Raw genomic sequence first — 9,985 nt, 5'->3', positions numbered from 1 at the left:
TGTTGCAACTTGTGATCTTGTTGCAAAACTACACAGAAGTTTCATGGCAGTGTACTTGCTGACTCTCCATGTAACACTTGCATCTCAATACACTATAATGCATATGTGGATCACTCTTAATAAGAGATTATATATTTATCTATTCTAGCCTTGTCTGTAAATCTTTATCTTCTCTCAGTATTATTTAAAGAAAGTGAAGACCACTATATGAAAAAGGTGTATGTATTGAGCACAAAAAGAAAATAAGGAGATAGGCAAGAAGTGCAGACAGCAGCTTGAAAACTCTTAGGAATCCAATCCTGTCTATGATGAACAAGAACTGTTCTAGGAAATACCTTTTAAGAAATTTGTATCCGGCCACACGTGACCCAGAAGTACCAAGAAATGAAAACAAATGTTTAATTTTTTATTGTAGTAGAAAAACACATTTACACTTGAAGAATCCAGTAAGGTAGAACAAAGATCAGAAGTCAGAGCACTTCCATTCATTCACGTTAAAATAACTATCCCTCTCTGTGTGAAGCATTTTAAATGATAAAAAAATAACAGGGAAGCATCATTTAAAGTAGAGTTAACTATGATGTCATGTATATGGAAGAAAGCGGTAAAAAGATTTCAGTTTGGGTAACAGTAAGTAGTTTGACCATAAGCAGAATGGCAAATACATATCTTGCCACTGGTCAAACCACTCAAAATCTACTTGCTGAACACTATATAATTCGAAATAGTACTAGAAGGATTTGTTCTCTTCGAATGTGCACCCTTTTAGAACCGGAACAGAATTTGGCTGCAACCTGCAGCTATGGGAACAAATATCTAATTAAGAACTTCAAGATTTTTTAAAAGAATATGAAATAAGAGTTAGGAGTCGTAAGCCACCCTTATTTAAAACTGCTTTCCTAAAGAATATGTAAAAGCAATAAAAGGTACACCATCTGAAGCCTGCCTTACTGCCACAGAGAATTTAGGCTCTAGGAAGCAGGTCCTCAACGCTAACTGTGGGTACAAGACAAGACTGGAATGACATCTCACGAATTCTGGAAACAAAAATGCTTCTAAAAGAACCTTGTTCTTTTGATATATTCACAACTGAAGCAACCTGGCTTATATGTAAAAGATAAAAATGTAAATAATACAAACTGTCACAAACATTTCTTTGAACCATAAATGAAAAAATAAACAAATAGTAGTTCCCTCTTGGGGGAAGAGAATAATTGTAGTTCTCATGTTTCTTCTTCTGCAAAGCAATGTTTACCTTTATCAAAATCATTTCCTCTTCTCAATGAAATAAAAAGATATCCTTACTAAATAATAATAATAATAATAATAATAACCACTATGCATTTTGAAAGTAACAAAGCCACTGGCAGGATGGTTTCACAACATTTCTTAAGTTAGAAGAGCTTCTTAATTTGGGCTGCATTACAAGTTGCTTCACTAGTTATTATTGGATTTTGGATTCTACAGAAAAAGCAAGCTTCTACTTTTTGTGCAAGTTAACCAGTCTCTTTATTTAAAAAAAAATCTATTCAAGCATAAAATTTCTTTAGAATAGAATACATATATAACAACTATATTGAGCTGCCTGATATGGAGGATATCCACATTATATCAAAATGTTGTATAGTGATCAACAAGCTGAAAAGCTTTTATGTTTTATAGTTTAACAACCAAATGTGACAGCCTTAGTCCTGGAAATGAGCAGCACAGGCTTGGTTGCTATGGCAATCACCATGGTATCAATACTCCCAACACCATCTTATGGCTTATCCCAGGAGACCCTAACTCTGAAGAGAGCTTAGTCTCTTTCAATGTCATGGGGCAGTATCAGAGATGCATTATATGATTAAACAGCTAATAAAAAACACATTATGCTGACAAATACTCCCTTTTCTATAAATGTTAACAGTGCTAGAGATAATTAACTTTCCCTCCAGTCAAGAGCCTGTAGTCAGTAGAGACATCACTGTAGATACCCATGTTAACAAGTTAATATTTGTTTAAATACATGTTTTTCACTGGTAGGCACCAACTATGTAACAAGATTGAATATTATGATGCACTGGAAGGCTTGTTGTCATAGAACCACGTACACAGTGTGCACATAGACCCATACTGAGCTTTCATCTAATGACTCCATGAGCAAACAGAGCCCATGGGTTTGTTCAAGTACTTGGGATTTAAGAACTATTTCCTCTACAAGGAAACACCCCTTGTTTTTAAAGTAAAATACAGAAATCAATGAGTTTTAAAATCTGCAACATTTTTCACTTTATTAAAAGGAGTAGGCAAATGCAAATTTAATCATTTTAAAACTTGTATTAAATGGAGTTCTAGGGAAACAGCAAGAAACTGCTTTTCAAAATCTACCATAATTCAAGTAAAAATACGTTTTGTAACATTTTCAATGCATGTTTCCCAATAAGAAGTTTCAAAACCTCAGTTATATTTACAGATTTCACATGAGGGTTTTATACATATGAATTTTGTTTCCTTTGGTCATACTGTTTCAATTCAGAGCAGGCTCCAGAAAAGGAACATCTGTTGTCCAATGGAGTCTGGAAACACTAACACATAATTAAGTCATGATATCCATGTAAAATTGCCCAGGTATATTCCTTAATTTGGTTTTTTCAGCAAGCTAAGAATGAGACTTCAAAACCCAAGCTCCCACCAGTCCTTCTCACAAGCCAAGATATTTTGAAAGCATGCAAATAAACTGATAAAAGTCCTCATCTCTGAAGGTCGTATGTAAATGGCTGAATTCAATAAATAAGTCTCTATTTTGAAATTCTACAGAGAAACTGTTTAACTACCAGTTTAGTCTTTTTTCTTTTCCAATATAGTTTTCTGTTCTTGCTCTCCGCTTGCAAGTTCTATGGCTTCTTCAGCGGTCCCCTCTTGTTCTTCTTCTGTGCCTTCATCAGTGCCTTCAGTGCCTTCATCAGTCAGTTCCCTGCCTGCTGTTTCCTCTGTCAATGGTTCTGCTTCTCCTGCGCCTCCCTCGGTGTCAGCAGTACAAATTCCGTAACACATGATGCTAATGACACCCAGTGGCAGGCCAAAGAGAAAGCAGCCCAGAAGTGGGGAACTCTTGAAAACAGACTGTTGGAGAATAACCACCCATCAATGATACTTGTATGACAAGTGAAGTACTCCACATAAGGGACTTCTCCTCACTGCACAAGCCTTTGATCATTTACTTCTTTAAGAGACTGGCAATGCTAAATTCCATTTAAAATGCTAACACGTTTATAAAAAGTAGAAATCAAACTCGTTTCATTAGAAAGTTTAAAGTCCCTCTGTGTGAGGGAATGTTATAATCTTGATATTCAATAGCCACCTAACCTACCTCACACAGCTGTGAGGATAGAGGAGGAAGAAGAGGCTATAAGCTGCTTTGGGTCCCCCTTGGGGAGAAAGAAGGGATATAATGTAAGTTAGTAAGTAAGTAATAAAAGCTTTCATATGTTGCAAACGGGGACTTGGAAAAAGTTATGCAGGAGAAGGGGTGGAAGCAAATAAAAGTAGACGACTTTAGCCCTGTCTTTTTCCACTTTTCTTACACTTCCCACTTAATTTTCTCATCAGAAAAAGATAAAGGAATCCTTGCTCCCTGCTCCCCTGTCCTCTAAAGTCTGGCACCCAAACAAGCATTAGGCTTGAGTGAAGGGGAAGAAACAAAAACCCTTGTTCCAGTAGGTACGGATCCTATGTTGCTAGAGAGAGTTCCTAGCAAGATTAGCTGGCTGTTACTGAGGACGGGGAGGGGAGAGTCTGCTGTTTTCCTCCTAACCCTACCCTAATTCCTATTTAGGGATATTCACACATCTATGCGCAAAATAATACAGTGGTGTGGTGGGCTGATGAAGTGGAAGCTGAGAAAAAGTTTCCGATTCCTTCCAAAAATTGATGATTACTATTTGGCCTGCAGTTTTGTGGCATATTTTCAGAGGTGGCATGTAAAATATAAAGTGGATCTGAGAGAAAAGGTGTTAGTTGCTGGTTCACTAAGACTTAGGAACAATTAACTCACACTTATTAAAGTGGTGAAGATGAATCATAGCTCCTCTGTATTTGTAATTTTATGGACTTAACTTTGTTTAGAAACAACTTTAATATATGAATACTAACTCTAAAATTATTTGATTTCCTACCATCCATATTGTACACTGACTTACTGCATGTAGTTTCCCAAAGTTTTGAGTCATAACAATCATCTTAAGTTTACGTTAAGGCACATTCACACAAAATTTGTTAAGAGTATCTGTGCAAGAATGACTTCCCCCATATGAATGCATGTGGAGGAAGGCTCTGTGGAGGCTTTCACAGTTCTACGTAACTCAATTTTGGCACGACAGCTTTTTGGGGAGATTCAAAATTTATGCCCATGTTTCCATGAGAACGTTCACTTGGTGCACAAACATACAGAAGGTAAGCTCAGCAGGCTGGAAAATTTGGGCACAAACCTCAGCACATATTATTCCTGTCCAGCACTAATATCCAGCACTGCTCACAATGTGAATTGCAGGCAGCATGTTCTCATAAGCCTGGCGGGGCTGGGAACATGGATCAGAGTCATGAAGACTCATAGTGAAATGGCACTGATCCACTAGACACTAAGATGTGACTGAATGACTTGCCAAGAGAAGGCTGGTTCTGGCAGCAACTCTGAGCTCCAGCTTTCAATTACATCCGGAGCCTTATTTATGATACATTCAGAGACCATCCAACTATTCTCAACACCACGTTTTATATGATATGAAATCTGTTTTTCAAAAAAAAAAAAAAGTCTGTATGCTGAAATCAACTAATTTCAAAAGAGCTTCAATATCCAGAAGTATGTGATTAAATGAAAAGCACAGTTCAATTTATTCTGACTAGTGCAACTCTTGCCAAGCATTACTTTTGAATTTGATAGATATGGAATCTAACTGTGTGCAGGATTTTTACTTACTCCCACAGTAGACTTGGCATCATAAATTATTCTCTTGATTCGTTGAAGAATTCCATCTCCACCTTGTGCCTGAATTTCAGAAGGGAAAGTAGAGATCAGCATGATTCACTTGTATGTCAGATTATGTTTACATTTTATTTTTTTGTTCTTTATTTGCTTTGTAGCTTGACTTCCCCAAGAAAAAATTACTAGTTACCAGTTTTTTGCAATGAAAGAGAAAATTACCTTCTAAAGATAGGAAATCTGCACTTCCCAAAATTCATCTATGCTTTGAAGTTATATCAAAAACAAGAGCTTCACTACTTCCTGTGAAACACAATCTCCACACATACATGCAGCAAAATTACTGTACCTAAACAAGCAAAAATCCAATACAGATCTAAAACAAGCGTCTTATCAACATCTCAGGGTCAAACTGGACAATGTGCAGGATATTATGTGATCTGTATATCATGCAAACTTTTTAGAAAGTTAAAAGTAGGTTGGGGAGGAGGAAATCAGGGCCATCATATATAGGGCCCTGTATCTACCCCATTCCCCAATAAACAGCAGTTTCTGAGGACAGTAGCAATATATCAAGAAAACAGTTCAAGGGAAAGGGAAATCTACTAACCTTAAGCTGCACTGAAGCCGTCTGATCAGATTTGTCCTCTTCTCTGTGGCTGCATTTAGTTTGTTTTTGTTTTTTAAAAGGTGTGGAAGATCTTGATCATGGATTTTCTATGTGACATCTAGCCTTCAGTATCCATTCTTTAGAACATTCCTAAAATCTCCCCATGGTTCAATGTGTTCTTAGTAGAGATGGGCACAAACAGCAATACGAACTAAAAAAAGCCACGAACAGCCCAATCGGCTGCTCGTGAACAAGCTGTTTGTGAGGCCCCATTCTAAACGAACAGGTGGTCATTGCAAGCCTCCTTTGTTGTTCATTGCTGTTCATCAAGCCAGACAGTCTGGCACCTGCAATCAATTCCCTTGGCAACCAGAGGCAGGGACTGCCTGAACTCTGTCTGAACTCCTGCTATTGCCTTGGAAACCCCAATCTAAGCCAAATTTAGCTTGATAGGCAGGTCTTCCTTTCAAGTGTGGAGCTCCAAATTTCTTACTTGTAAGCAAAGAGCAGGGGGGCTCCCAGCTCTGGTTTTGTAGACAGTGGAGAGGGAGAGACAGTTGTTGTTGGTATATTGAGAAAGAGACAGGGAGAGTGCATTGGAGCTTGAATTTTCTTTGTGAGTGGTGGGATAGGGATCTACCTCTTCAAGTTCCAGGGCTGCCAGGCTTTGGTGGCCAAGCTATTATATTTATTGCTGGTACCTTTCCTACTGCCTACTCAGGTAAGGTTTCTGGGAGTGGTGCGGTAGAGATCTACCCCTTTAGGTTCCAGGGCTGCTGCCAGGCTCTGGGGCCAAACTATTATTTATTATTGGTACATTTCCTGCTGCCTGCTGAGGTAGGGTTTCTGGGAGTGGTGTGGTAGGGATCTTGCTGGCCCCCACGAACAATGAACATGTTTGTGAACAGGTCATGTTTGTTGTTCGTTGTTTGTGGCAACGAACAATGAACACCATGTTCAGTTTTTTTTTTCTGTTCGTGCCCATGTCTAGTTATTTGTGAAACTATGCTATAAAACTCACAATCTGTTCAGTGTTGTTAGGGAAGCTCCATGACAGACTGTGTGTTTGAAGACACTTGAAAACATACACAGAGACAAAGTCCTTCAAACAAGAGGGGAGAAACTAGATAACCTAATAATCAGTAGCTATTTTCAAGGAATGCAAAATACTACCAATAGATTTGGAATAACAGGGAACTACTTACTTCTACAGTGCCTTCCAAGATCTCATTAATGAATTGTACCATATCTTCAGAGTTCTCAATGGGTTTATTAGGCAGGAAATATTGCTGATTGGATGTGTTCAATACAACAACAGTAGGAATTTTCAAATCACTGAAATTAAATCAAACAACTTAAGAAACTTAAAAAGAAAAATCCTCATTAGTATTTACTGTATTAATTTTAATAAAATCAATATATTTAATTCTTAACATAGTTAAATCTGTGGATAGTCAAATCCAGAGACTGGAGCCATGAACAGACAAAAGATCTTTCTACACACCTGAGAAAAGCCCCAGGTTTTCAGAAAAATCTGAAATCTAAAATACAAAACAAAAAAAAAACACTGGGCGGGGTTATAACCTTTAAGAAACAAATGCCCTCTGTGGTACTGCCAACCTTTAAACCTTAGTTTATGTCAGTAAGGGAAAGAGGAGGGAGCAGGGTTATTTTCAGGGCTGGTTTGGCCTTTAAAGGCAAACTTACCAGGATCAGGTCCACCAGCAATCATCAGCAACTTGATACCAGGTGAGTTCCATGAATCACCTGGCTGCTCACTATGGTTCAACAGATTTCACCACACAAAGGCCAGTGTGATGTAAGAGTTTTAGACTAGGATATGAAAGACCTAGGTTCTAATCTGCACTCTGCCATGGATGCTTGCGGGGTGACCTTGGGCCAATCAAACACACTCTGCCTAATCTAACTCACAGGGTTAATTGTGAAGATAAAGTGTAAAAGAATGAAGTAACTTGCTTTGGGCTCACATTGTGGAGAAAGGCAAGAAATAAATATAGTGAATAAATGATAAAATTAGCAACTAAAAATTGGATCGGTGAGGAGAAGGATGCATGGAAAGGTGAGGATATGGGGCTGCCAGGAGCAGAGAAATAGGAAATAGTGTGGGGAAAGGGATACAGGGGAAACTAAGGTGCCCCTCACATTTCCTTGTGGGTTCTTCACCATACAACTGGATCTGGTCTAGAGGCCTACTTGGTCAGACTTTTCACAGGAAGAGGCTGTCAGGGGAAGGCAAGGAAGGAAAACTGAAGGGAGAAAATAAGTAACTGTTACTGGCTCTCTTCCCTGGTTTTCATGTTGTTTATGTTTGTATTGAATTATTTTATGTATTATTTTAAATGCTGTTTTAACGTTCAAATGTTTCAATATATTTATGTTTGCCACCTTGGAATAATGGCATAACAAGTTTTTAAAAATAAAATAAAGGTAGGTCAACTTGTGGGTGGGAAGGAGAGAAGAAAAAGTGAGAACCTATGAGCGCTTTCAAAGAGGAGATAGTGAGAGAGGGGAAGCCCCCCACAAGTCCTTGCGGGTCCCTCCCTTGTACACATACTAATGCTTTTTCTTAAGAATGGAAATTGTAACCTGTTGGTCCTGTTAAGACTTTCCTCTCACATACAAGCTGACCATAAGGTTCTAGGGAGATGACTGTTGGAACTTAACCTATTCATATCCTGCCCCTCTTAATTTAAATCATTTCTTGCAAAAAGTTTAAAAATTGTGTTTAACTGCAGATCTTGTGCACAGGACATTCTCTGCAAAGTCCTCCAGGGGTCTCCCTGCTACCTCATTTGCTATAATATGTAAAAGAGGCTTTACAGGATTACACATTTGCATGCCAATGATCCCTCACATTTAACTATCTTGTAGGGACATAGAGCTTACAGTCACACGGAACTTATTCCATGTTTATCTCTGAAAAAGAGCTAGATATGTTGAAACTGGACAAAGTTTGCCGGATTCATTTCTGAATAGGGGATGGGGGCATAATTACAAGTAGAGAATGCACGAGAAATCTTAAGTCTTGGGGTTGGATCTTATTGGATGGATCTTATTGACTTGGTGATTTTGGTTACCAAAACACTTTTGCTAGAAAAGGAGAATGCTCAGTGTCGTTAAAGATCTCTTGTACACCGGGGTAGTGTTTCTGGGAGACACAGTGGACTACAGTGGAAGAATGTGTACCTGTAAGCTTTGCTTGCAGCAGGCAATAGATACAAGCCATATACTTTTCATTTACTGAGGTTGACTCTTAACTTTCTCCTTTCCCAGCAAACCTTTCCACTATATTAATGCTCACATATTCATGAAGCTGTATTATACTGAGTCATATGACTAGTATGGTTGCCAGGTCCCCAGGGGCTCACAGCGGAGGATGGGAGGATTGCAGCGGGTCACAATGGGAGGACATACCTCATGCATGCACACAGCACAAGCACGCTCTGGAATGCTTCTGTGTTGCACAGGGAATGACATCATTCCTGGAATAATGCAGATTTGTTCCGGGGCATGCAGGAGCAAGTTCCAGGGATTTCTTGGCCTGCTCATGTATTTTCCCAGGTGAGAGGTGATGGGAAGTGGAGGCTGGGAATGGGGGATCCCCTGCCCCCACCAGGGGCTGGTAACCCTAACTATTAAGGCCATTATTGTCTACTCAAAGTGGCAGCAGCTCTCCAGGTCTCAGGTAGAGGCCTTTTATCAGAGCTTGAATCTGGGACCTTCTTTATGTAAAGAAGATGCTCTACCACTGAACCATAGCTCCATGACATAGCCTTCACCTGTCTAATGAGGTATTACTTAAGCCACATACTGAGAAGGGTGTAGTCAACTGTGCAACTGCAGTTTCTCAAACAGACCAAGTCAGGGAGAGTTGGTCTTACTGTAGTCTACAATGACGGCAAGGTCCAAAACATTCTAATCCCTTGGCTCCCCATGGAAGCAAAGGTAAAAGCAATCCGTACTCAGCATAAAGCCTAGCATAATTTCTGTTGCTGATTAGAACCGGAGAAGACCATTTCCCCTGGCATAAGAGTTCAGAACGGGAGATGACTTTCTGATCTTTTCTAAAACACAAATTGGAGGGCTTTGTACTCTTCTCCTAACCCCGACCCCCAACTATACTGTATATGTAAAAGCTTGTATGACTATAAAACAGCAGTACAAATCAAGTTTTTTCAAGCATGAAAAAAACGTTATAAAAATACTGTTATGTTTTTCTCCTCAAAGGGTGTACGATTTTTATATTTTACAGCAGCGGGCCAGCAGTTTTGTTTTCAGGGCCTAGCTCCCATTCTTATGTTCCATTTTCTATCTACTGCTGCCATCTGGTGGAAAAAATTATACATAAAAGTGCTGAAAACTACAGCTTTTGTCTCATGTTATTCCTATATAAA

At 38.9% G+C, this 9,985-nt stretch overlaps 1 protein-coding gene across 1 annotated transcript in view; it reads right to left on the bottom strand.

Moving 5' to 3' along the window:
- Window positions 1-391: 391 nt before the first annotated feature.
- Window positions 392-9,985, bottom strand: part of TMX3 (thioredoxin related transmembrane protein 3) — a 34,181-nt gene continuing 24,587 nt past the window's right edge. The window contains exons 14-16 of the mRNA XM_054985364.1: window positions 6,776-6,905; window positions 4,958-5,026; window positions 392-3,105 (exon numbers count right to left, since the gene is read on the bottom strand). Of these exons, the coding sequence (XP_054841339.1) occupies window positions 2,821-3,105; window positions 4,958-5,026; window positions 6,776-6,905 (484 nt within the window). The 3' untranslated portion in view covers window positions 392-2,820. The remainder of the gene's footprint in view (window positions 3,106-4,957; window positions 5,027-6,775; window positions 6,906-9,985) is intronic.

This window comes from Eublepharis macularius, chromosome 7 (genome assembly GCF_028583425.1).
Source record: "Eublepharis macularius isolate TG4126 chromosome 7, MPM_Emac_v1.0, whole genome shotgun sequence".
NCBI classification, from domain to species: Eukaryota; Metazoa; Chordata; class Lepidosauria; order Squamata; family Eublepharidae; genus Eublepharis; species Eublepharis macularius.
The sequence above is the reverse complement of the archived record's forward strand: the minus strand, read 5'-3'. Positions and strand labels throughout refer to the sequence as shown.